Here is a 26,495-nt window from a genome sequence, read left to right on the forward strand (position 1 = left end):
ATTACATCGTTGTAATTTATTTATTTAATACCTTGTAGTTTGTACCTCTTAATCCTCTTTACTTGTTTTTGCCCCTCTCCTCTCAATCTCACTTTCATTCTGTAGTCAGAATGCCTTATACAGGTTTTGGTATTTTTAGGTCCGATCTCCCTGTGCCTCTTTCCTTATGGTGATATAACAGTACCCATCTCATGGAGTTGTTGTAAAGATTATACAAGCACTTACCATAATAAGTGCTCAGGAAATGTTAATTTCCCAACTGTTCCCACTTTTCCTTCTAGGAGGCCTAACCCCGTGGGCTCTAGGTTCCGGCGGGCACTGCACTCTCCCTCCCAAGGCCTCCCGCCTGACTTTCCGCCTTCCGGAGGCTTTCCCTCAACTTTCCAGCCAGCTGCCCCTGACACAATCCTGGGAGAGTTTAATTGGGTACTGCCCTGAACGTGGCTTATTTTGGACTTTTCGAGTGCTGAGAGTGAGTAGGAGAGCGTGTTGAGGAATTCGGAACTGGGAAAAACAGCAGTCTCACAGGAAACAAAAAAAACGCTCCGACCCTTAAATAGTGGTCTGCCCTACGGACGTGTTTACACCGGCCCCCTCTGGCCGCCAGGCGGCGCGCGAGGACGCCGGAAGTCTGTCCCGGACTGCGCATGCGTCCTTCTTCTCCGTTACTCTTCCATTCACTTCCGTTGAGCTTTGCATAGCAGTTTGTCCCAGGCGACAACCCGTACGCATCCTAATCTAGCCAGGGAACTAAGAGTCGGCGGAGCGGGATCCGGGAGTTTGCTCAGTCCGGACGTCTTCGGGACCGGCAGGATGTGCTCCCTGGCGTTGTTCCCTCCGCCGCCGCCTAGGGGACAAGTCACCCTATACGAGCACAATAACGAGCTGGTGACGGGCAGTAGCTATGAGAGTCCGCCTCCCGACTTCCGGGGCCAGGTGGTCAGGGCGAGGAGGGAGGAGACCTACAGGCGTGGGGGGCAGAGTCGGAGAGAATGGGGGAGCAGAGGCAACGTGATAGGGGCGGGGTCGAGGTCCCCAGACTGGAGTATTGGAAATAGCCTGGCTCAGGCTGGAGAAGAATAGAAGGACTGGGATGTATTTAAGAGCTGGGATTGGAGGATAAGGGATGCTGAGGGGCTGTGGTGCGGGCCTAGTGGGAACGGAGAGTGAGGGCGAATCTAGGGGATGTGAGGGTGCAGGAGGACTTCTGAAAAGTTGGTACAGAATCTGGGAGAACTGGGAAGGCACAACCTGGGGAGTTTTTTCCTGTGGTGTTTCTGGGAAGGAAAAGGAAGAGAAACTTACATTTATTGAGCGTTTGCTTGGAAGAAAGGCTCTGAGTCAGGTGTTCTCCACAAATGTTTTAATAATGTGATTTAATCACAGCAACCCTATGAAATATTATTCTAGTTTTACAGATAAGGGAGCTAAGACCTGTTTCCCTGTCCCACAAGTGTTATATATATATATTTTTTTCTTTTTCCTTTAACATACTTATTGGAGTATAATTGCTTTACAACGTTGTGTTAGTTTCTGCTGTATAACGAAGTGAATCAGCTATATGCATACATATATCCCCATATCCCCTCCCTCTTGCGTCTCCCTCCCACCCTCCTTATCCCACCCCTCTAGGTGGTCGCAAAGCACCAAGCTGATCACCCTGTGCTATGCAGCTTCTTCCCACTAGCTATCTGTTTTACATTTGGTAGTGTATATATGTTAATGTTGCTCTCTCACTTCGTCCCAGCTTACCCTTCCCCCTCCCTGTGTCCTCAAGTCCATTCTCTACATCTGTGTCTTTATTCCTGTCCTGCCCCTAGGTTCATCAGAATCTTTTTTTTTTTTTTAGATTATATATATGTTCGCATACGGTATTTGTTTTTCTCTTTCTGACTTACTTCACTCTGTATGACAGACTCTGGGTCCATCCACCTCACTACAAATAACTCAATTTCGTTTCTTTTTATGGCTGAGTAATATTCCATTTTATATATATATATATGCCACATCTTTATTATTTTTTAAATTTTATTTAATTTATTATTTTATTTTTGGCTGCATTGGGTCTTCGTTGCTGTGCACGGGCTTTCTCTAGTTGTGGCGAGCGGGAGCTACTCTTCGTTGCGGTGCATGGGCTTCTCATTGTGGTAGCTTCTCTTGTTGCAGAGCATGGGCTATAGGTGCCTGGGCTTCAGTAGTTGTGGCATGCGGGCTTCAGTAGTTGTGGCACGCAAGCTCTAGAGCGCAGGCTCAGAAGTTGTGGCTCACGGACTTAGTTGCTCCGCGACATGTGGGATCTTCCCGGACCAGGGCTTGAACCCGTGTCTCCTGCATTGGCAGGTAGATTCTTAACCACTGCCGCCACCAGGGAAGCCCACATCTTCTTTATCCGTTCATCTGTCGATGGACACTTAGGTTGCTTCCAGGTCCTGGCTATTGTAAATAGTGCTGCAATGAACATTGTGTTACATGACTCTTTTTGAATTATGGTTTTCTCAGGGTGTATGCCCAGTAGTGGGATTGCTGGTCATATGGTAGTTCTATTTTTAGTTTTTTAAGGAACCGCCATACTGTTCTCCATACTAGCTGTATCAATTTACATTCCCACCAACAGTGCAAGAGGGTTCCCTTTTCTCCATACCCTCTCCAGCATTTATTGTTGTAGATTTTTTGATGATGGCCATTCTGACTGGTGTGAGGTGATACCTCATTGTAGTTTTGATTTGTATTTCTCTAATGATTAGTGATGTTGAGCATCTTTTCATGTGTTTGTTGGCAATCTGTATACCTTCTTTGGAGAAATGTCTATTTAGGTCTTCTGCCCATTTTTGGATTGGGTTGTTTGTTTTTTTTTGATATTGAGCTGCATGAACTGCTTGTATATTTTGGAGATTAATCCTTTGTAAGTTGCTTCGTTTGCAAATATTTTCTCCCATTCTGAGGGTTGTCTTTTCGTCTTGTTTATGGTTTCCTTTGCTGAGCAAAAGCTTTTAAGTTTCATTAGGTTCCATTTGTTTATTTTTGTTTTTATTTCCATTTCTTTAGGAGGTGGGTCAAAAAGGATCTTGCTGTGATTTATGTCATAGAGTGTTCTGCCTATGTTTTCCTCTAAGGGTTTTATAGTGTCTGGCCTTACATTTAGGTCTTTAATCCATTTTGAGTTTATTTTTGTGTATGGTGTTAGGAAGTGTTTTAATTTTATTCCTTTACATGTAGCTGTCCAGTTTTCCCAGCACCACTTATTGAAGAGGCTGTCTTTTCTCCATTGTATATTCTTGCCTCCTTTCTCAAAGATAAGGTGACCATATGTGCATGGGTTTGTCTCTGGGCTTTCTGTCCTGTTCCATTGATCTGTATTTCTGTTTTTGTGCCAGTATCATACTGTCTTGATTACTGTAGCTTTGTACTATAATCTGAAGTCCGGAAGCCTGATTTGTCCAGCTCCATTTTTCTTTCTCAAGATTGCTTTGGCTTTGGTCTTTTGTGTTTCCCTACAAATTGTGCAATTTTCTGTTCTAGTTGTGTGAAAAATGCCATTGGTAATTTGATAGGGATTGCATTGAATCTGTAGATTGATTTGGGTAGTATAGTCATTTTCACAATGTTGATTCTTCCAATCCAAGAACATGGTATATCTCTCCATCTGTTTGTATCATCTTTAATTTCTTTCATCAGTGTCTTATAGATTTCTGAATACAGGTCTTTTGTCTCCTTAGGTAGGTTTATTCCTAGGTATTTTATTCTTTTTGTTGCAGTGGTAAATGGGAGTGTTTCCTTAATTTCTCTCTCAGATTTTTCGTCATCAGTTTATAGGAATGCAAGAGATTTCTCTGCATTAATTTTGTATCCTGCTACTCTACCACATTCATTGATTAGTAGTAGTTTTCTGGTAGCATCTTTAGGATTCTCTCTATATAGTATCATGTCATCTGCAAACAGTGACAGTTTTACTTCTTCTTTTCCGATTTGGATTCCTTTTATTTCTGTTTCTTCTCTGATTGCTGTGGCTAAAACTTCCAAAACTATGTTGAATAATGGTGGTGAAGGTGGGCAGCCTTGTCTTGTTTCTGATCTGAGAAGAAATGGTTTCAATTTTTCACCATTGAGAACAATGTTGGCTGTGGGTTTGTCATATATGGCCTTTATTATGTTGAGGTAGGTTCCCTCTATGCCTACTTTCTGGAGAGTTTTTATCATAAATGGGTGTTGAATTTTGTCAAAAGCTTTTTCTGCATCTATTGAGACTATCATGTGGTTTTTATCCTTCATTTTGTTAATGTGATGTATCACATTGACTAATTTGTGTATATTGAAGAATCCTTGCATTCCTGAGATAAACCCCACTTGATCATGGTGTTTGAACCTTTTAATGTGCTGTTGGATTCTGTTTGCTAGTATTTTGTTGAGGATTTTTGCATCTGTGTTCATCAGAGATATTGGCCTGTAGTTTTCTTATTTTGTGACATCTTTGTCTGGTTTGGTATCAGGGTGATGGTGGCCTCATAGAATGAGTTTGGGAGTGTTCCTCCCTCTGCTATATGTTGGAAGAGTTTGAGAAGGATAGGTGTTATCTCTTCTCTAAATGTTTGATAGAATTCGCCTGTGAAGCCATCTGGTCCTGGGCTTTTGTTTGTTGGAAGTTTTTTAATCGCAGTTTCAATTTCAGTGCTTGTGATTGGTCTGTTTATATTTTCTGTTTCTTCCTGGTTCAGTCTCAGAAGGTTGTGCTTTTCTAAGAATTTGTCCATTTCTTCCAGGTTGTCCATTTTATTGGTATATAGTTGCTTGTAGTAATCTCTCATGATCCTTTGTATTTCTGCAGCATCAGTTGTTACTTCTCCTTTTTCATTCTAATTCTGTTGATTTGAGTCGTCTCCCTTTTTTTCTTGATGAGTCAGGCTAATGGTTTATCAATTTTGTTTATCTTCTCAAAGAACCAGTTTTTAGTTTTCTTGATCTTTGCTATTGTTTCCTTCATTTCTTTTTCATTTATTTCTGATCTGATCTTTATGATTTCTTTCCTTCTGCTAACTTTGAGGTTTTTTTTGGTTCTTCTTCCTCTAATTGCTTTAGGTGTAAGATTAGGTTCTTTATTTGAGATTTTTCTTGTTTCTTGAGGTAAGGTTGTATTGCTGTAAACTTCCCTCTTAGAACTGCTTTTGCTGCATCCCATATGTTTTGGGTTGTTGTGTTTTCATTGTCATTTGTTTCTAGGTATTTTTTGATTTCCTCTTTGATTTCTTCTGTGGTCTCTCGGTTATTTAGTAGCATATTATTTAGCCTCCACGTGTTTGTATTTTTAAATTTTTCCTGTAGTTGATATCTAGTCTCATAACGTTGTGGTCGGAAAAGATACTTGATACGATTTCAGTTTTCTTAAATTTACCAAGGCTTGATTTGTGACCCAGAATATGATCTATCCTGGAGAATGTTCCATGAGCACTTGAGAAGAAAGTGTATTCTGTTGTTTTTGGATGCAGTGTCCTATAAATACCAATTAAGTCCATCTTGTTTAATGTATCATTTAAAGCTTGTGTTTCCTTATTTATTTTCATTTTGGATGATCTGTCCATTGGTAAAAGTCAGGTGTTAAAGTCCCCTACTATTATTGTGTTACTATTTCCCCTTTTATGGCTGTTAGCATTTGCCTTATGTATTGAGGTGCTCCTATGTTGGGTGCATAAATATTTACAATTGTTATATCTTCTTCTTGGATTGATCCATTGATCATTATGTAGTGTCCTTCTTTGTCTCTTGTAATAGTGTTTGTTTTTTTTGTTTTAATTTATTTTTGGCTGCATTGGGTCTTCGTTGCTGCACGCAGGCTTTCTCTAGTTGTGGCGAGCGGGGGCTACTCTTCGTTGTGGTGTGCGGGCTTCTCATTGCAGCGGCTTCTCTTGTTGCAGAGCACGGGCTCTAGGCACGTGGTCTTCAGTAGTTGCGGTGTGCAGGCTTCAGTAGTTGTGGTTTGCAGGCTCTAGAGCGCAGGCTCAGTAGTTGTGGTGCATGGGCCTTGTTGCTCCACGGCATGTGGGAATCTTCCTGGACCAGGGCTCAAACCCATATCCCCTGCATTGGCAGGCAGGTTCTTAACCACTGCACCGCCAGGGAAGCCCCTAGTCTTTGTTTTAAAGTCTATTTTGTCTGATATGAGGATTGCTATTCTAGCTTTCTTTTGATTTCTATTTGCATGGAATATCTTTTTCCATCCCTTCACTTTCAGTCTGTATGTGTCCCTAGGTCTGAAGTGGGTCTTTTGTAGACAGCATATGTATGGGTCTTGTTTTTGTATCCATTCAGCCAGTCTATGTCTTTTGGTTGGAACATTTAATCCATTTACGTTTAAGGTAATTATCAATATGTATGTTCCTATTACCATGTTCTTAATTGTTTAGGGTTTGTTTTTGTAGGTCTTTTCCTTCTCTTGTGTTTCCTGCCTAGAGAAGTTCCTTTAGCATTTGTGCTGGTTTGGTGGTGCTGAATTCTCTTACCTTTTGCTTATCTGTAAAGGTTTTAATTTCTCCATTGAATCTGAATGAGATCCTTGCTGAGTAGAGTAATCTTGTTTGTAGGTTTTTCCCTTTCATCACTTTAAATATGTCCTGCCACCCCCTTCTGGCTTGCAGAGTTTCTGCTGAAAAATCAGCTGTTAACCTTATGGGGATTCCCTTGTATGTTATTTGTTGCTTTTCCCTTGCTGTTTTTAGTATTTTTTCTTGTATTTAATTTTTGATAGTTTCATTAATATTTGTCTCGTTGTGTTTCTCTTTGGGTTTATCCTGTATGGTACTCTCTGTGCTTCCCAGACTTAATCGACTGTTTCCTTTCCCATGTTAGGGAAATTTTCAAGTATAATCTCTTCAGATATTTTCTCAGCCTCTTTCTTTTTCTCTTCTTCTTCTGGCACCCCTATAATTCGAATGTTGGTGCGTTTATGTTGTCCCAGAGGTCTCTGAGACCGTCCTCAGTTCTTTGCATTCTTTTTTCTCTTTATTCTGCTCCCTGGCAGTTATTTCCACCATTTTATCTTCCAGCTCACTTATCCATTCTTCTGCCTCAGTTATTCTGTTATTGATTCCTTCTGGAGTATTTTTTTTAATATATTTAATTAATTTATTTATTTTTGGCTGTGTTGGGTCTTCGTTGCTGTGCACAGGCTTTCTCTAGTTGCAGCGAGCAGGGGCTACTCTTCGTTGCAGTGCACAGGCTTCTCATTGCGGTGGCTTCTCTCATTGTGGAGCATGGGCTCTAGGCGCATGGGTTTCAGTAGTTTGCAGCACGCAGGTCCAGTAGTTGTGGCTCATGGGCTCTAGAGCACAAGCTCAGTAGTTGTGGTGCACGGGCTTAGTTGCTCCGCGGCATGTGGGATCTTCCCGGACCAGAGGTCGAGCCCATGTCCCCTGCATTGGCAGGTGGATTCTCAACCACTGCGCCACCAGGGAAGCCCCTAGAGTATTTTTTTTTAATTAATTAATATATTTATTTTTGGCTGCGTTGCGTCTTTGTTGCTGCGTGCGGGCTTTCTCTAGTTGCAGTGAGAGGGCACTACTCTTCATTGCAGTGCACGGGCTTCTTATTGCAGTGGCTTCTCTTGTTGTGGAGCACAGGCTCTAGGTGCACAGGCTTCAGTAGTTGTGGCACACGGGCTTCAGTAGTTGTGGCTGGTGGGCTCTAGAGCACAGGCTCAGCAGTTGTGGCACACGGGCTTAGTTGCTCTGCAGCATGTGGAATCTTCCCAGGCCAGGGCTAGAACCCGTGTCCCCTGCATTGGCAGGTGGATTCTTAACCACTGCGCCACCAGGGAAGTCCAGCCCCTAGAGTATTTTTTTTTTTTTTTTTTTGCGGTACGCAGCCCTCTCACTGTTGTGGCCTCTCCCATTGCCGAGCACGGGCTCTGGACGCGCAGGCTCAGCGGCCATGGCACACGTGCTTAGTTGCTCCACAGCATGTGGGATCTTCCCGGACCGGGGCACGAACCCGTGTCCCCTGCATCAGCAGGCGGACTCTCAACCACTGCGCCACCAGGGAAGCCCCCCCTAGAGTATTTTTAATTTCAGTAATTGTGTTGTTCATCACTGTTTGTTTGCTCTTTAGTTCTTCTAGATCCTTGTTAAATGTTTCTTGTATTTTTTCCATTCTGTTTCCAAGATTTTGGATCATCTTTACTATCATTACTCTGAATTCTTTTTCAGGTAGGTTGCCTATTTCATCTTCATTTATTTGGTCTTGTAGGTTTTTACCTTGCTCCTTTGTCTGTAACTTTTTTTTTTTTTTAAAGAAGATGTTGGGAGTAGGAGTTTATTAATTAATTTATTGTATTTTTGCTGTGTTACGTCATCGTTTCTGTATGAGGGCTTTCTCTAGTTGTGGCAAGCGGGGCCACTCTTCATCGCGGTGTGCGGGCATCTCACTGTTGTGGCCTCTCTTGTTGCGGAGCACAGGCTCCAGACATGCAGGCTCAGTTGTTGTGGCTCACGGGCCTAGTTGCTCTGTGGCATGTGGGATCCTCCCAGACCAGGGCTCAAACCCGTGTCCCCTGCATTAGCAGGCAGATTCTCAACCACTACGCCACCAGGGAAGCCCTGTAAAGTATTTTTTTTGTTGTTTCTTTTTTTTTTTCTTTCTCTTTTTGATGGTGGTGCTGTATTCCTGTCTTACTGGTTGTTTGGCCTGAGACGTCCAGCACTGGAGTTTGCAGGCAGTTGGATAGAGATGGGTCTTGGTGCCGAGATGAGGACCTCCGGGAGGCCTCACTCTGATTAATATTCCCTGGGTCCTGAGGTTCTTTGTTAGTCCAGCGGTTTGGATTCGGAGCTCCCAGCACAGGAGCTCGGGCCCGACCTCTGGCCTGGGAACCAGGGTCTTGCAAGCTTCGTGGCATGGTAAAAAAAAAAAAAAAGAAAGAGAAAAAGGAGCAGTACAATATCAAAGAATAAGAAACAAAATAAAATTAGAAAGATAAAAAATATATTAGGAAAAATAAAACTATAGTTGAAGCAACTGGTTGCTGGGGGTTACTCCTGTCCCCTTAGGTGTCCATGGTTCCCCAGCGGTGCCTGGTAGGTGCCCTAGTTGTGAGGAGACACGAATTCCACATCCTTCTAGTATGCCATCTTGACTCCGCCCCTCTCCACAAGTGTTATATTTGTGGAAATGGGAAACAGGTCTCTGGAGCCTCTTACCCTCAGCCCTGCCGAGGGTTGGAGATGGCAGGAAGTTCAGTAGAGATTAGGGAAGAGACTGACTCACTGTCATACCTCATTTCTGGCTCTAGTGGATCAATCTTCCTGTCCTAAACCTTACTAAGGATCCCCTGAAGACCCCTGGGAGGTTGGACCATGGCACAAGAACGGCCTTCATCCACCACCGGGAACAAGTGTGGAAGAGATGCATCAACATTTGGTGAGACATGGCAAAGGGTCTCTTGGGCCAGTGGTCTGCAGATCCTGGAGGCAATGAGGTCACCACCCCCTCTGCCTTGGCCTCCCAGCCCTCTCTAGCTCAGAGCTGTGTATCATTCAGCATATCAAATTATCAGTCCTTTTTATGGAAGTCAAGGCTGTGCAACAGTAGTTCCATTTCAACTCCAGTGACTTGCTTTCCTTTTTGGTTTAATTCTGTGAACCTGTTCCCTCCTTATGTCATTATTACTTTCTGAGCCTTTACTTGAAGCTCAGCAAGGTTAGGTATAAGGTTGCAGCGAATAATCTCATACATAGGTCATTCATTTTGCACATGTAGGAGTGAAGCCTGGATTGAATTCCTGGCTGTGCCACTTTTTAGCTGTGTGACCTTGGTCAAGTTACTTAATCACTCTGTCCCTCAATTTCATCTGTAAAAGGGAGCCTATCTTACAAGGTTGTAGTGATGATTAAATGAGTAAAACACTTAGAACAGTGCCTGGCCCATATTAATCCCATCAAGAGTTAGCTATTATTCTTATTATTATCATCATCATCATATGTAGGATGAATTCCTACAAGTGAAGTAGCTGGGTTCAAAGGGTATGTTCATTTGTAATTTCATGAGCTATTGCCATATAGTCCTCTGTTTAAATTGTACATATTTACAGACCTACCACCAGTGTATGAGACAACTGTACTCCAATAAAAATTAAAAAACAGGGCTTCCCTGGTGGTGCAGTGGTTGAGAGTCCGCCTGCCGATGTGGGGGACATGGGTTCGTGTCCCGGTCCGGGAAGATCCCACATGGCGTGGAGCGGCTGGGCCCGTGAGCCACGGCCGCTGAGCCTGCGCGTCCGGAGCCTGTGCTCCGCAGCGGGAGAGGCCACAACAGTGAGAGGCCCGCGTACCGCAAAAAAAAAAAAAAAAAAAAAATTAAAAAACATCAACAAAACAAACACAGTGTATGAGAGTGCCTGTTTCCTAACACATGTGCTATCAAGCTTTGATATTTGATATTGCATTACAGTTTAATTTGCATGTCTCCTTGAGTGCAGCTAAACATCAAGTCATGGTCTGAAAAGCCATTCAGTCCTGGGTGCTTTCTCACTTTCTGCCTCTCTAGCTGCTGCTTCTCTTCCTGCTCTCTTTTTTTTTTTTTTTAATGAGGTACGCGGGCCTCGCACTGTTGTGGCCTCTCCCGTTGCGGAGCACAGGCTCCGGACGCGCAGGCTCAGCGGCCGTGGCTCATGGGCCCAGCCGCTCCGCGGCATGTGGGATCTTCCCGGACCGGGGCACGAACCCGCGTCCCCTGCATCGGCAGGCGGACTTTCAACCACTGCGCCACCAGGGAAGCCTCCTGCTTTCTCTTAAATGTTGGTGCCCCTAGGCTGGACTTGTGATTGATGCTCCACACCTGGGTGTTCACTTGTCTGCCCAACACCCTCGGTTAGAGATATTCCACAGGCTTCATACACTCAGCTTGTTCAAAATCAATCTCTTCATTTTCCTCTCTAACCTGGCTTCTTCCTTGTGATTTTCATCTCAAGGAATAGCCTTCCTAGTCATATAGAAGCAAGTGGTTTGAATGTAGGCTCTGGGGCAGGCAGACAGGTTGAATCCTGACTCTGCTATTTCCTACTTAGTTCACCTTTGATAATTAACCTCTTCACACTCTCTGTTCTCTCATCTAAAAATGCTGATGATAACAATACCTATTTTGTAGGGCTGTGATAAAGGCTGAATTAGATGATGCATGTGACGCATCTAGCCCAGCCCTGGCACAGTGTAAGCAGTATTAGATGCTATAATTATCACCTGCGTGTTTCCCTTGATATTGCTCTTTCCCTTACTAATGTCTAATTAGTCCTCAAATCCTGTCCATTCTACTTCCTCGAGCACTCAAATCTGTCTTTTCGCCATCCCCAGTGGTTCAGGCCACTTTGGCCTTTCTTCTAGATTCCTGAAGTAGCCTCTTAACCCATTTCTTTCTCTCCATTCTTTTTCCCCTCTAATCTGCAGCCAGACTGATCTTTCTAAAATGCCAGTGTGATCAGTTTATTCCTCAGCTTAAACTCTTTCTGTGGCTTTCCATTCACTATCTTAGGGCAAGTCTTTTTTTTTTTTTAATAATTTGTTTCGTAAATTTATTTTATTATTTTTTATAAATCTATTGTTTATCAATCGATCTATTTTTTCTAAATCTATAAAATTTATTTTTGGCTGCGTTGGGTCTTTGTTGCTGCGTGTGAGTTTTCTCTAGTTGCAGTGAGCGGGGGCAACTCTTCGTTGCAGTGCATGGGCTTCTCATTGCAGCGGCTTCTCTTGTTGCGGAGCACGGGCTCTAGGCACTCGGGCTCAGTAGTTGTGGCTCGCAGGCTCTAGAGCACAGGCTCAGTAGTTGTGGCGCACGGGCTTAGTTGCTCCGCGGCATGTGGGATCTTCCTGGACCAGGGCTTGAACCCGTGTCCCCTGCATTGGCAGATGGATTCTTAACCACTGTGCCACCAGGGAAGTCCCTTAGGGCAAGTCTTGACTCCTTGATCTGTGCACAAAGCCCTGAAAGAGCTCTGAGCCTTAGTTGCCTCACTGGTGGACAATTTATATATTGTCCTCTCATGGGTACAATGAAATGACTATATAAAGTACATGTCATAGTTGTCACTCATTAAGTGTGAGTGTTATTTTTAATACATGTTTATTGAGTGAATAAATAGATGAACTTAGAGAGCAGACTGAAGGGATCAGAGTGACTCACAGCTCCCTCTCCTGTTCAGGCGTGATGTGGGACTTTTTGGTGTGCTGAATGAAATTGCAGACTCAGAGGAGGAGGGTAAGTGTGTTTACCTCTAGCCTTCTCTAGTTTTATGGTTGCCATCTCCCGTCCATATTCCCCCTAATTCATCCCAATACCTGTTGGCCCAGCGCCTTTCCCTTTAGCCCTGTATTTCCCAGCCCATTTGACTCTGCTGGTACCATCTTCTCTTCCCCTCTACCTACCCCCATACCATAGAGTGGGTGTCCGGAGCACTTGTTGGGTGGAAGGATCTGGGGAGTGCTTGCCCTTGCTCGTCCCTCACCTAGGAGGGTGCCCAGTGAGAACCCTGTGAATGGTTTAATCACAGCTGCTTTCTCAACCCCACAGTGTTTGAGTGGGTGAAGACGGCATCCAGCTGGGCCCTGGCACTCTGTCGATGGGCCTCCTCCCTCCATGGGTCTCTGTTTCCCCATCTGTCTGTAAGTTTGGCTTCCCCCCGGCCCTCCCTGGCTGCTGCTCCCCCACTCCCACCCCCTCTCCACTTCCTATGTTTTAGGGTCAGGGTGTGATGAGAAGACTGCAGAGGGTATGAATGGTGCAGCTCCCCTGTGGGAGCATCGAGGGGATAAGCTCCTTTTTTCCCAGTGCAACCTCTATCCGCTTTGTTATTACAGCTCAGGAGTGAAGATCTGATTGCTGAATTCGCTCAAGTCACAAACTGGTGAGTGTACAAGCTCTGGAGCTATTGTGGGAAGCAAGTCTTGAACCTTGGAACTTCTTCTGGGGAGAGGGAAATCAAGGCAGAGACTCCTCATACCCCTTTCCTGACTGCTCCCCACATTCTCCCTCCTACCGCCCCCAAAAAGAAAGAAAAGCAGTGAAAAATAATAGTGTCCTCACACAGAAGGGAACCCGAGCTCTGGGCCGGGAATGGCGAGGTGCAGGTCGGGACTCCTCACCCTCACTCCTGCCCCAGGTCCAGCTGCTGCTTGAGGGTCTTTGCGTGGCACCCACACACCAACAAGTTTGCGGTGGCCCTGCTAGATGACTCCATCCGTGTGTATAATGCCAACAGGTATGTGTGGGGCACGCTGGGTGGACTCGGAGTCTTCAGTCTCCATCGGTCAGTCCCCACTTCCTTCTCCAGCCTTGGTGCCCAGGGAGTCCTGCAGTTCCTGGGCCTGGTCCATGGCTCCTTCCAGAACTGGGGTCAGGGAGGCCCCACAACTGGATGCGTCCTCTTTCCAGATCCAGTCTTTATCCTGTCCTCTGTCCCACAATACCCGCAGGCCCTGGATGATCAGCTTTCTCTCTGGATTTCCCTCCTCAACCACAACTCAGGTCGCTGCGCCTTAGTGTCCCTGCTTTGACCCCATCCCCTCCCCTTTCACCCCAGCACTATAGTCCCCTCCCTGAAGCACCGGCTGCAGCGAAATGTGGCGGCCCTGGCCTGGAAGCCCCTCAGTGCCTCCGTCTTGGCTGTGGCCTGCCAGAGCTGCATTCTCATCTGGACCCTGGACCCCACGTCCTTGTCTACCCGGTGAGTCCCAGCTGTCTCTCTCTTACCTTGGCCTGAGGGTCGTGGCCATGCTGGGGTGGTGAGGAGGTCTGGAAGGAGAAGTTCTTTTTCCTCACAGCACTTCCCAGGGCTACGGGAGAAGCAGACCTAAGGCCAAGGTGGAGGTGCTGAGAAGATCTAATCTAGAGAAAGGGACAGAACTGGGGGCTTCTGGGATTGTGGGGAGTTTGTACCTATGGATCATGGATTGGAAAGACTGTCTCTTTCAGAGGACTGCCAGATGTAGGTTTAAAGGAAAGGGGGAAGGGAATTAATATGGATAAAAGCTGAAACCGATGAAATTGGAAAAAATCCCCATGAGGACTAACTAAATATAAAACCAGAAACTGGTTCTTTAAATTATGAATAAAGAAGAAAACCTTTTGGCCAGCCTTAATAAGGTAAAATAGAAAATCAAAGTACACTATTTTCAAAATGGGAAAGGAGAGATAACCGCAAATATGGAAGAAAATAGAATTATTGAGCATATTATATATAAGTTTAGACTAACAGATTTGAAAACCTAAAGGAAATGTTTGTCTAGCAAAATATATGTTATCAAAGTGGACTGTAGAAGCAATTAAAACGGATGAGCTCTACCCCTAAAAAAAGATGCCAGGCTGAGATGGTTTTATGAGAGTTCTATCTAATTGTCAAAGAAAAGATAATCTCCATGTTATCTGAACTAATCCAGATCATAAAAAATTTGGAAAGCCTCCTGATTTATTTTCCTTTTAATAAACTTTGTGCATAATTTTAGATTTTTAGAAAAGCTGCAAAGATAGTAGAGTTTTGGTATACCTTTCACATCATCGTTAACGTCTGATATAACCATGTTAGATTTGTCAAAACTAAGAAACTGACATTTGTACATTGTTATTAACTAAACTCCAAACTTTGTTCTAATTTCACCAGTTTTCTCATTAATGTCCTCTTTCTGTCCCAGGATCAATCCTGATTTATTTCTTTTTATACAAATCTTTTTTAAAATATATATATATATTATTTATTTGGCTGTGCAGGTCTTTAGTTGTGGCACTCGGAATCTTTGTTGTGGCATGCGGGATCTTTCATTGCAGTGCATGGGCTCTCTAGTTGTGGCACACAGGCTCTAGAGCACACGGGCTTGGTTGCCCCACAGCATGTGAGATCTTAGTTCCCTGACCAGGGCTCGAACCCACGTCCCCTGAGTTGGAAGGTGTATTCTTAACCACTGGACCATGAGGGAAGTCCCCATCCTGATTTATTTCCATAAACCTAATGTAACCTAACCTGACAATAGGTGGTATAAGAAAGAAAATATTTGAGCATAGATTTTATTTATTTATTTACTTACTTCCCTCCTTCCCTCCTTCCTTACTTTACTTCCTCACCATGCCTCGTGGCTTGCGGGATCTTAGTTCCCCGACCAGGGTTTTTTTTTGTTTTAAATTTTTATTGCAGTATAGTCAATTTACAATGTTGTGTTAGTTTCTGCTGTACAGCAAAGTGAATCAGTTATACATATACATATATCCACTCTTTTTTTAGATTCTTTTCCATATAGGCCATTACAGAGTATTGAGTAGAGTTCCCTGTGCTATACAGTAGATCTTTAGTTATGTATTTGATATACTGACCAGGGACTGAACCTGCGCCCTTGGCAGTGAAAGCATGAAGTCCTAACCACTGGACTGTCAGGGAACTCCCCTGAGCATAGATTTTAAAATGCTTAATAAAATATTAGCAAATAGAGTCCAAAAGCATATTTAAAAAAAAATCGTAACCAAGTAGAATATTCCAGAAATTAAAAACTATTCACCATTAGGAAGTCTATTAAAATGATTGTTACATTTGCAAATTAAAGGAGGAAAGTGTTTCTATAAATAAATGCCCTTCTCAATAAGCAGACATTCAGCTGAATACATAAACAGGAATACAAAGAGACAACCTAAAGATAAAGAGTATATATGCAAAATCAGTGGCTACCATATTGAACAGTGAAATAGGAAATACTAAAGGTATTTCCAGTAATGTCAAGATAAAGACAGAGATGTCATTACCACCATTATTAACCAACATTATTTGTGGAGGTTCTTTTGAGGGCAGTTAAGACAAGAAAAGGAAACATGGTAAAGTCTTGTGAAAGAAGAGAAAATTATTTTTATTTGATGATATGATTTTAAACCTAGATAAGACAAGAGATTCAACCAAAAAAACCTATTTAATCTAATAAGAAATTTAAGTAGTAAGGTAACTGGATCCAAGAAACTGAAAATGTAATAGCTTCCCTTGGTACCAACAATAATCAGTTGAGAAATTACAATGGAAAATATGTTCTATTTACAACAGGTACAACAATTACTATAGATTACTAGGAATAAATTGTTAAATTTATTTAATCTGTTAGACATCTGAAGAAAGTGGTTGAAGAATATTAAACAAGAGCTTAATTAATGGAGGGATGTGTTATATTCCTGGGTAGGAAAATTTAATCATGAAGATGTCAGATTAAGTGTATTTCCCATCAGAATTCTGCTGGTTTTTGTTTGTTTTTGTGAACTGGACAAAATAATAGAGTTTTTATGAAAGAATAAATGTGGAAGGATTGCCAAGAAAAGTTTGAAAAGGAAGCATATTGAGAGGAGATTTGCCCTACCAGGTATTGAAATATTTTATGAAGTTATAGTAACAGAAAGTTATTGGCATAAGATCAAACAGATCAGTGTAACAGAACAACATTCAGGAACAGATCTAAGAATTTATGGAAATTTAATATATGATGAATTTGGATTTGCATTGCAATAGAGTAGTTTTTTTTTTTTTTTTTTTAGTGGTTTTGGCATAATTGGCTATCTATTTAGAAAACAATACAGTTTGTCCTTGCTTTACATTTTATATACAAATAAATTCCAAGCAGACAAAAGAACTAAATGTAAAAATAAATAAATAAAAGGACTAGAAGAATGTATAGAATGCTTTTTGGCCCATTCAGAATTATAGTATGATAAGTATTATTTTTTTGGCTGCACCGTCAGGCTTGTGGGGTCTTAGTTCCCTGACTGGGGATTGAACCCTGGCCCTCAGCAGTGAGAGCGTGGAGTCCTGACCACTGGACCACCAGGGAGTTCCCAGTATGCTAGTATTATTAAAGTTGAAATGTTTGATAATATCCAATACTAGCAAGACTAGGAAAACTACAGGTAGAGTATATTGTGGTACAAACTTTTCAGAATATATTTGTTGGCATATTTATCTTTTGAAAGGTTCAAGCCTTTTTTTACCTGCAATTCCACTTTAATACTCTATTCTACACAAATAATGACGAGTACATAAAGATATAGGGAATATTTTTTGCAGTACCGTTTGTAACAGCTGAAATATCCATTTGTGGTGGCCTGAGTAAATTGTAGTTCATCTATTCAGTGGAATGCAGTGGGGCCACTGAAAAGAATGAGATGGATCTCTGTAAACTGATGTATTGTAAAGTTAAGAGAGTTAGTTGTAGACTGGTGACCTAAGATCTCATTAGAGCTTAAGGGGGGTATAGTTGGGAGGAGAAAGGACAAGGTGGCATTAATTTGGCTAGTAGCCTGTACCTGTCAGGCCAAGAATGTGGCTCTGGAGATACAGAGCTGACGGACACAGCCGGGGCCCCTCAACTAGTTCCCAGTTTAGTGGGGGGGGGGGTTTGCCACGTGCGCCGTCTTTGATGAGGAGAAAATGATGTGGGAGCGCCGGGGAGGGAAGCTGATTCTGACAAGGGAAGGCAGAAAGACAGAGTTAGGAGCACAGGCTGAATCCTGGAGAGTGGTGGATAACTGTAGGAAGAGAAGAGATTGGAACCTTGAAGTGATGGCATGGATTATCCCATGCTCCAGGCAGGATGGTCCTGTGGGGAGAGGGCTCTCATCTAGAGCAGAACATGCATCTCCCCAGCCCAGTACCTTCTAGCTTTACTGGTCAAAAGTTTTTGTCTCGTTCAGGCTTTTTTGTCCCTTTCACCTGTTTTCCTTTCTGGACCTCCTGATAGTGACTGCCCTTCCTTCCTTCTTTTTCTTTAACTTCCATGATCCTTATTCATTTTCCCCAACCTGGATTTGAACTCAGAGGGGCCATTGGGATTGGGAAGTTTTAGCAGGAGGAGGCAGGGGAATAGAATCATGGGCTTCCTTCCTGTTGTCTTCTAACTCCACACCCCGTTTCCCCTCGGCAGACCCTCTTCCGGCTGTGCCCAAGTGCTCTCTCACCCTGGGCACACGCCTGTCACCAGCTTGGCCTGGGCCCCCAGTGGGGGTCGGCTACTCTCAGCTTCACCTGTGGACGCTGCCATCCTGGTGAGTTGGTCCCCACGCCTCTTCTGGTCATTTCAGCCACCCCAGACTTGACGAGAGAGCTTTCTTTGCCTGGTGGTGGGAAATACCCTGGGGGAAGGAGAGGAACAGCTGTCCATTCAATCTTAAACATATCCAGGGGAAGGCGCTGCACCAGCCTGACTCCTCAGATGTAGATTTCTGCCTGCTGTCAGTATAGACATAACCCTATTTCCTCCTGTTTTAACTGTCCCTTTCCCACGTCCTCCCCTCTGGTTCTTTGTACCTTAAGGAAGGGCGGCCCCCCGTGGGATGGTAGGGATGCTTGAGTCTCCCCCGTCTCACTCTCTTCCCCTTTCTCCTAGGTATGGGATGTCTCAACAGAGACCTGTGTTCCCCTTCCCTGGTTTCGGGGAGGTGGGGTTACCAACCTGCTCTGGTCCCCGGATGGCAGCAAAGTCCTGGCTACCACTCCTTCAGCTCTCTTTCGGTGAGTAGGGGGAGGGCGGGGAGGGGGGCAGGAACGACCTAGAGAAAGGCACTAGGCTCCTGGAACTGTGAGTGCCACAACCTTCTGTCCGCGTTCCCATTCACCTGAATGTGGGACTGACAGGAAGGGAAGTCCAGGCTGTGACACCTAGAGTTCCTAAGCTGTGACCTGCCTCTCTTTGGCACAGAGTCTGGGAGGCCCAGATGTGGACTTGTGAGCGGTGGCCTACCCTATCAGGGCGATGTCAGGTAGGAGGGACTGTGCGTCTCAGGAGCGGGGGCGGAGGTGGGCCCTGCTCCCCCAGGCGTGTCCCCCCACCTCCTCTACTTCTCTTCCTCGTGTGCTTCCCTCCTGTATTCCCATAGACCACTCTTTCCCTGCCTTTTGCTCCCTGACCCCAGACTGGCTGCTGGAGTCCTGATGGAAACCGCCTGCTGTTCACTGTGTTGGGGGAACCATTGATTTACTCCTTGTCGTTCCCAGAACGTTGTGGTGAGTCCAGGGAAACACTTCTGGATGCACAACATCTGGGGTAGTCGGAGGGAGACAGGAACCATCTGGAATATGCTGCTCTGAAGGATAAAGGGAAGAAACTTGGGGAAAAAAAAAAAGGAATAAGCTTGGGAGCCTTGAGAGGTGTTGATGCCTGTGACGGAGAGGAGGCAGGGGCCAGTGGGAGGCCCCTTTCTTGTCCTTAAGAGCCTCTGCCCTGATCCGCAGGTGAGCGAAAGGGGTGCGTTGGAGGCGCGAAGTCAGCTACGATTGTGGCAGATCTGTCTGAGACGACAGTACAGACACCAGATGGAGAGGAAAGGTGAGCTGGGTGGGCGAGGGAGGGGCAGTGAGACAAAGCTGGGAGGGACCACGCTGAGCCCTCCCAACCTGCTGTTCTGACCCATAGGCTTGGGGGAGAGGCTCACTCCATGGTCTGGGACCCAAGTGGGGAGCGGCTGGCTGTGCTCATGAAAGGTAAGAGGAGGGGAGGGAGGCCTTTGCTCCGGCCGCACCATCTTCCCATTAATTGACTGTTTCCAGGCCCTGGCTGCAGTTCTTCTCTGCCCCTGCCCCTGCCCTGGGATTCTGCCTCCAGAGTTCCTTCCTATCCCTGTATCCACTTCTTACAGGAAATCCACGGGTCCAGAATGGTAAACCAGTCATCCTCCTTTTTCGCACTCGAAACAGCCCTGTGTTTGAGCTACTTCCTTGGTAGGTGCTGGGCAGGTGTGGTCCCCCCCCCCCCGGCCTCCCATACCAAACCCATACCCTCTACACCTGCCTTCTGCCTCCAGCAGCCTGCTCACCTTTCCTTCTGCCCCTAGTGGCGCTGTCCAGGGGGAACCAGGAGCCCAGGCCCAGCTCATCACTTTCCATCCTTCCTTCAACAAAGGAGCTCTGCTCAGCGTGGTGAGTAGGCCAGCTGCTGTGGTTGCAGGAGTGGGCTGAGGAGCAAGGGCTGCAGCTGCTGTGTGGCTCTGCTGTATGGCCTTCTTTGGGCTCAGACTGGTCAGACTTTGCTTTCCCCTCTCTCTGCAGTGCTGGTCCACGGGCCGGATCGCCCACATCCCTCTGTACTTTGTCAATGCCCAGTTTCCACGTTTTAGCCCAGTGCTTGGCCGAACTCAAGAGCCCCCAGCTGGGGGCGGAGGCTCTATTCATGATCTGCCCCTCTTTACTGAGACGTCCCCAACCTCTGCCCCTTGGGACCCTCTCCCAGGGCCACCCCTTGGTCGGCCCCACTCCCCTCACTCCCGCATTCAATAATAAAAAGTGTCCTTTTTTTGTTTTCCATTCGATTATGAGACTCTTATCTTTACCCAACATTGGGGTATACTGAAGAAGAAGAAGCCGTGGACTTTGGGTTAAGATCTTGGCTCTTTCACTTTTTAGTCATTTCTTGTGAATTTGGTCAAGTTACTTACCCTTAGAAACTGGAGAGTTTCCAAACGATTTGGAAAGCAAAGCTGCGAAAATACCTAGCACAGGCTCTGGCACATCACAGATGTACTTTTCCCAAGTTTCAGCAAGTTCCCAGAATGATACAGGGCAGTAATGGAGAAATACTTCGTCAGTATGAGACAGAAGAGATTTTATTGGACTAGGGAATTTGTGGGAGGCGTAGGTGCTGGGCGCTGGGCCAAGGTGGCACGGGCCATGCTCAGGGCACCCTCTCGGGTACGGTGCCCACCAATGAAGCCACTGGTGTGGACAAAGACACAGCCAGGAATGCCACTGACCTGGTCCAGGGCCGCATCCCGAAGACCCCGCCATGGCTCTGGCAGGGGCAGCCTATGAGAAAGCAGAAAGAGGGAGTTGGTGGGAGCAAATGGAGGCCTTGAGGAACTGGGAGAGGGGGAGCAGAAGCCTAGGTTAGTGGCCTCCTCCTCTGATAGGGTTGAAACAGGCCTGAAGGGCTGCAGGGCGGTCCCCTAGGGCCTCACCTGCTCTGGAATGAATGCAGCTCCTTAGGCACACACTGTACCCGCCACTGTCCAGCCTGGTCCGTGTAGATAACAAAGGCGATGGTCCCCGGGGGGGACAGCCCCGATTCCAGGTGGTAGAGGTGCTCCTTCCAGGGGCATCCACCCTTCACCAGTTCTATTATCTCCCCACTTGGGTCCACCTGAAAAGGAAGTGGAGCAGGGATAGAAGGTTTAGGGTAGGAGTGGGAGCCCCTGTTGGCCAGCAGCCCACCAGGAATCACTAACCTGAGCCACAGTGCCTCCTCCCAGGCCAGTACCTGGAACCGCTGGGCCAGGGCCTCTTCCACCAGGGCCCGGGCTGGCAGCCAGCTGTGCTGGTAGAAGTCTAGTCTCTGCAGAAACTCCTCTCGAACCAGGTCCATTGCACGCTTGAATCCGGCCTGGGAATCACATGGGAATTAGAACCACAGTGCTGGCCCAAACTGCTAACTCTGCTAGGGCCTGACGGGACAGCCTCTCTCATTTTCCCGAGGTTCTCACGAGCCTCACCGTTTCTTCCCCACGGTCGTCCTCACCTCAGTGTCTTGGTTGGGCTGGTTCCAGGTGGGATTAAGCCGAGCAACCCGGGCGCTCAGCGTAGTGGTCACCGCGTACCGAGGCTCTCCCTCCTCCCACTGAGAGATGCCGTTGTCCACCGCATCCACCTCCTCCACGAAGTTCTCGTACATCTAAGGCAGCACAGGAGAAATGCTCTGGAGGGCGCCTACCATTTGCATAAAGCTTCACAGGCCTCAAAGTTTGTGCATACACAGTCTTTAATCTTCACTACAGCCCTGCAAGGATCTCCCAACATTAACTGGATGAGGAAGGGGGGAATTGGGGAGTTCAGCAGCTGGCTAAAGGTCAGAGCGCATACAGTGCTGGGGCTGGAATTCAGATCACCTGATTTCTAATCCAGTGCTCTACTACCGCTCAAAGCCTGAGCCAAGGCCAGCCTGTGTGGGGAGGGGGCTGCTGCCTTCTGAACAAGGAAAAGTCTAGAGTTCCACGAGGGGTTCTGTGGGAGTGGATCCTCATGGCCTGGGGGTGTAAAGCGCCAGGTGAGCTGAGCAGGCTATTCACTGATCCAGTTAAGAGGTACAGGAGGAGGGCTCCCCTGGTGGTGCAGTGGTTAAGAATCCGCCTGCCAGTGCAGGGGACAAGGTTCAAGCCCTGGTCTGGGAGGATCCCACATGCCGTAGAGCAACTAAGCCCACGATCCACAACTACTGCGCCTGCGCTCTAGAGCCTGCGAGCCACAACTACTGAGCCCATGTGCCACAACTACTGAAGCCCGCGTGCCTAGAGCCTGTGCTCCACAACAACAGAAGCTACCGCACTGAGAAGCCCGTGCACTGCAACGAAGAGTAGCCCCTGCTTGCTGCAACTAGAGAAAGCCTGTGTGCAGCAACAAAGACCCAACGCAGCCAAAGAAGATGAGTACTGGACTAGACATCAGGGCTGGGATGTGGTCCCAGGGAAGCCCATGATGTGCCACGTGGCATCAGCAGCTGCTGCATCTCCTGAGGCTAAAGAAATGGTAGGATGGGGCTTCCTTGGTGGCGCAGTGGTTGAGAGTCCGCCTGCCGATGCAGGGGACACGGGTTCATGCCCCGGTCTGGGAAGATCCCACATGCCGCGGAGCGTCTGGGCCCGTGAGCCATGGCCGCTGAGCCTGCGCGTCTAGAGCCTGTGCTCCGCAACCAGAGAGGCCACGATAGTGAGGGGCCTGTGTACCGCAAAAAAAAAAAAAAAAAAAAAAAAGCTATAAGGACATACTATACTGTATGGCACGGGGAATACAGCCAATATTTTATAATAACTATAAATGGAATACAATCTTCAAAAATTGTGAATCACTATGTAGTTATACCCGAAACATACAATATTGTACGTCAACTATCCTCAATAAAAATAAATAAAACAAAAAAACCTTGGGCATAATTTAGTTCAATTGCTTAGAAAACCCTTAGCAGTAGAAGGGAAAATTGACCCAGGCAGTCTAAAACCTTAGTATTCCAGAAGCTCCAATTTATCGTTCATATTTCTTCAGTTTTGGATCAGAGAACTGAACTCAACAGCCTATCTGCAAAAAACAGAGTTGACTGCACCTGCAGTTTGACTTGCTGTGAACTTCACATTAGTGGGGTCAAGTAGGAGTCCTCAGAATCATCGATCCAACATGCACACCAGGGACGCTCGCCAACCACAGGCACCTGCTGAGCTGCCTGCAGGGGGCGCTGGTGGAACCTGAAGAGGTTTTCATAATCAATCCCTTCCCAGTTTCCCAACTCAGTGTGCCTCCAGTGAATACAGTGGTGCCCGAGATATGCTGCCCTCCACCTTCAGGGCAGCCAGAACCTCAGCCATATGCTTCCAAACATAAGCAGCCTCCTCTATTACCAATTTGTTGAAGAACGTACGTATGTCAGGTCATGCAAAGAAAGCCCTTCCCCATACATTACCTCATCCACTTCTCACAAGCACCCCAGGATGGAGGCAGGAAGAGATTAACCATTCCCCTGTGAGAAGGTGGGCCTGGCTGAGGGAGAGAGCAGTGGGCCAGCACAGGTCAGGAACCCCGACCCGAGCCCAATCCTGAGTGCCACTCCGGCCCGCCTGGTGGAGACGCATGTGGGGGGCATCTCTGTCCTCGAGTCCCCACCTTGTCATAGAGGGTGCCCACCACGCTGTCCTCTTCGCTAGTAACCAGCAACTGGGCCAGCAGCTTGTGCCCGAAGTGCAGATAGATGAGTCCCGCACTGCTCAGCTTGGTCTGCCACGGCTTCCCAGGGGACAGGGAGCTCATGGTCTCCGTGAAAGACCTGAGGAGCACAGGGAGGTGGGGCTGAGGCAGAGCTGCCCCGGCTCACCCCCAGTGTCGTGTGCACGTGCAGGCACAGTGGGGTGGGGCGGCTGGGGAACGCTATGGGAGTCGGGAGAAAGCCCAGCTGGGAAGGCTTTGGCTTGTCCTCTGGGGTCAACATGGACTTGAGTTTGGAGTCTCCATTCATGCATTCATTCGACAATGGTTAACTAAATGCTTACCACAAGTCAGGCTTTGTGTTGTAGACATTAGAGATGAAAAAACTAAGACCTGTCCCTGCCTTCAAGTTCATCCACCTAAGGTGGACACACACGCACAAACAACCAAGGGAATGCTCTAGCGAGTTATAAACCAGGAAAAGGCAAGAGGGAGGAAAGGGTTCAGGAAGAGAGCATTCAGGTCATTTCTGAAAGAAATGCCTATTTTATATACTTTTTAAAAAAATTATGCAGTGTTTGACACATAAAAGAATATATTTAACATTTCTGGAATATAAAACATAAAATGAACACCCATGGGGCTTCCCTGGTGGTGCAGTGGTTAAGAGTCCGCCTGCCAATGCAGGAGACACGGGTTCGAGCCCTGGTCCGGGAAGATCCCACATGCCACAGAGCAACTAAGCCCATGCGCCACAACTACTAAGCCTGCACTCTAGAGCCCACGAGCCACAACTAATGAAGCCTGCACACCTAGAGCCCGTGCTCCTCAACAAGAGAAGCCACCGCAATGAGAAGCCCATGCACCGCAACGAAGAGTAGCCCCTGCTCATTGCAACTAGAGAAAGCCCGCGTGCAGCAACGAAGACCCAGTGCAGCCAAAAAAAAAAAAAACCTAAATAATGTCAAGTGCCACAAAGAGGTTAAGGTGAGACCCTCAACCAGCAACCTTAGCTTGGTGTTGAGGTCACTGGTGCCCTTTCCACAAGCATTTCCAGTAGAGAGACTGGGAGAGAACTGGCTGAATGAATGAATAAATGAAAGGATGGATGAATGGAATGTGCAGCCAGGGTCAGCTCTTCTTCTGAAGAGTGGCTGAGAAGTAAGGGTGAGAGATTAGGCTGTAAATACCGGGAGCATTCCCTCCCGACATCATTTATGAAAGTAATACGTGTATTTGGAAAAAAAGGGAGAGAAATAGCGAGGGAAGGAGAGAGAGAGAGGGAGAGAAACAGACTTAAAACAATATAAAACCTCGGAAATAACCACTTTATACAGCGTGGTGTATATGAGGTAGGGTTTGGGTTTTTTTTCCCTTCTTTGTTTTCAAGATGGGAGATGCTTAAGCAGAGTTCCTTGCTGTAGGCAAGAACTAGAAACCCTGCCATGTGAAGCCCCAGAGCATAAAATGATACACTGGAAAAGGGGCAAGCAGAAGGAAACAATGTCTCCTGAGTTGGGAGAAGGGAGCTGTTCAGGAGTGAGAAACTGAGGCTGTCCATGCAGGAAAAGCTCGACTTTCTTTAAAGGGAAGAGACAGGATCACTCACTAAGGTAGTTTGATGAGGCAGGGGCTTGAGGAGAGGGGAGAAGGACTGGAATGGTACTGTGGATAATGGGCTACCCTCGGATTAAGACTGATTTCCCAGTGGAAGAGTGTCAACGACAAAGGAAGACAACACACACCTCAACTATCACCACCCACCACAATCGTGTGGGCCCAGCAGTCTGAGGTGGGGCAGCAAGGGCACATGACTGGATTAATCCCAGCTGGGGTATTCACTGGGGTGACGATGGGGCTGGTGGGAGAAAAGCCTGACTGAGCCAAAGAAGGAGGTGAGTTGGAAGGGGCCCAGGGACTGACCTGGGCCAAGGGAGGCCCAAGGCCAGCTAGATGGGTGCAGAGCAGGTGGAGAGCTGGAAGCACGGAAGACGGTAGTCCCATGGGGCTCAAGAGTTTGCTTTCCAGGATGAGGCGGTTCCCTTCGCTGACGCGGACCACGGCAGTAGACTGGAGCACTGAGAAGAGTCAAGGAAACTTAAAGAAATGGTAGTGGGAACCCACCTCTGGTGATGGTCATATCGGTGTCTCTGAGGGTCGTACTCGCCACCCACGTCTACCACGATGTCACAAGAAGCCAGTTTCTCGGGGTCCCGGGTCCGCACAATCTCTGCATCCTGCAGGGGACACAGGAGGTGAAGAGGCTGCCGGGGTCGCACGGGTAGGGGATTAATGTTGGGCTTCCAGGGAGCCGGGGAGGGGAGGAGGGTTTCTCGGGCGGGACCCCGTTAGGGGGACGCGATTTGCCCCGGAGACTCGCCGGCAGCCCCCCGGTCAGTTTGCGCTGCCCGTACCCGGTACTCGGGCAGGAGGCGCAGCAACGCGCACGCCAGCGTCTCATCGCAGTGGAAAGTGCCGTTGTGCGTCCCGATTCGGGGCGGGGCCATGAGGTGGCTGCGGGGTCGTTTGGAGAGTGGGACGGACTCCAGGCTGCGCTTGAGATGCGGGCTTCGGCGGGGTGGCGGCAGCAGCAGCAGCAGCAGAGGTAGACAACCGCGCAGGAAGCGGTGACCCATGCAGCTTCCCCTGTGGGGAGGCAGGAGGCCGACCCGGAAGAGAAAGCGCCCGGGCAGCCCCCACTTCCTCTTGCCGGCCGTTTCCACGACAACCGGCCGCAAAGGGAGGGCGCGCCGCCCGGCACAGAATTTCGACCCCCGCTCCTCGAAGGGCCCCGGGTGGAGCCTCCAAGATGAGCACTGTATCACCCCTGCTT

General features: G+C 47.0%; 2 protein-coding genes across 4 annotated transcripts; one reads left to right on the forward strand and one right to left on the reverse strand.

The window, feature by feature from the left end:
• The first annotated feature begins 718 nt into the window (after positions 1-718).
• On the forward strand, positions 719-20,285 carry AAAS (aladin WD repeat nucleoporin). 2 transcript variants are annotated; one of them, XM_060166095.1, is made up of 16 exons: positions 719-936; positions 9,275-9,402; positions 12,179-12,234; positions 12,547-12,638; positions 12,834-12,880; positions 13,136-13,234; positions 13,556-13,699; positions 17,913-18,033; positions 18,375-18,499; positions 18,687-18,747; positions 18,901-18,991; positions 19,220-19,313; positions 19,401-19,468; positions 19,624-19,705; positions 19,819-19,903; positions 20,033-20,285. In XM_060166095.1, the coding sequence occupies exons 1-16, from the start codon at positions 814-816 to the stop codon at positions 20,258-20,260; spliced, it is 1,644 nt and encodes a 547-aa protein (XP_060022078.1). In that variant the 5' UTR covers positions 719-813; the 3' UTR covers positions 20,261-20,285. The 2 variants fall into 2 exon arrangements, with proteins under 2 accessions (XP_060022078.1, XP_060022079.1); XM_060166096.1 differs by lacking the exon at positions 9,275-9,402 and having other exon boundaries at positions 770-936.
• Positions 20,286-20,568: 283 nt separating this feature from the next.
• On the reverse strand, positions 20,569-26,347 carry MYG1 (MYG1 exonuclease). Of its 2 annotated transcripts, XM_060166098.1 has the most exons (7): positions 26,077-26,341; positions 25,787-25,899; positions 23,624-23,783; positions 21,495-21,647; positions 21,237-21,359; positions 20,938-21,119; positions 20,569-20,785 (listed from the first exon to the last, which is right to left on the reverse strand). In XM_060166098.1, exons 1-7 carry the CDS (start codon positions 26,296-26,298, stop codon positions 20,587-20,589), a joined length of 1,152 nt encoding a protein of 383 aa, XP_060022081.1. In that variant the 5' UTR covers positions 26,299-26,341; the 3' UTR covers positions 20,569-20,586. The 2 variants fall into 2 exon arrangements, with proteins under 2 accessions (XP_060022081.1, XP_060022082.1); XM_060166099.1 differs by lacking the exon at positions 20,569-20,785 and having other exon boundaries at positions 20,965-21,119; positions 21,205-21,359; positions 26,077-26,347.
• Positions 26,348-26,495: the final 148 nt, after the last annotated feature.

The sequence above is a fragment of the Lagenorhynchus albirostris genome, chromosome 11, assembly GCF_949774975.1.
Source record: "Lagenorhynchus albirostris chromosome 11, mLagAlb1.1, whole genome shotgun sequence".
NCBI lineage: Eukaryota > Metazoa > Chordata > Mammalia > Artiodactyla > Delphinidae > Lagenorhynchus > Lagenorhynchus albirostris.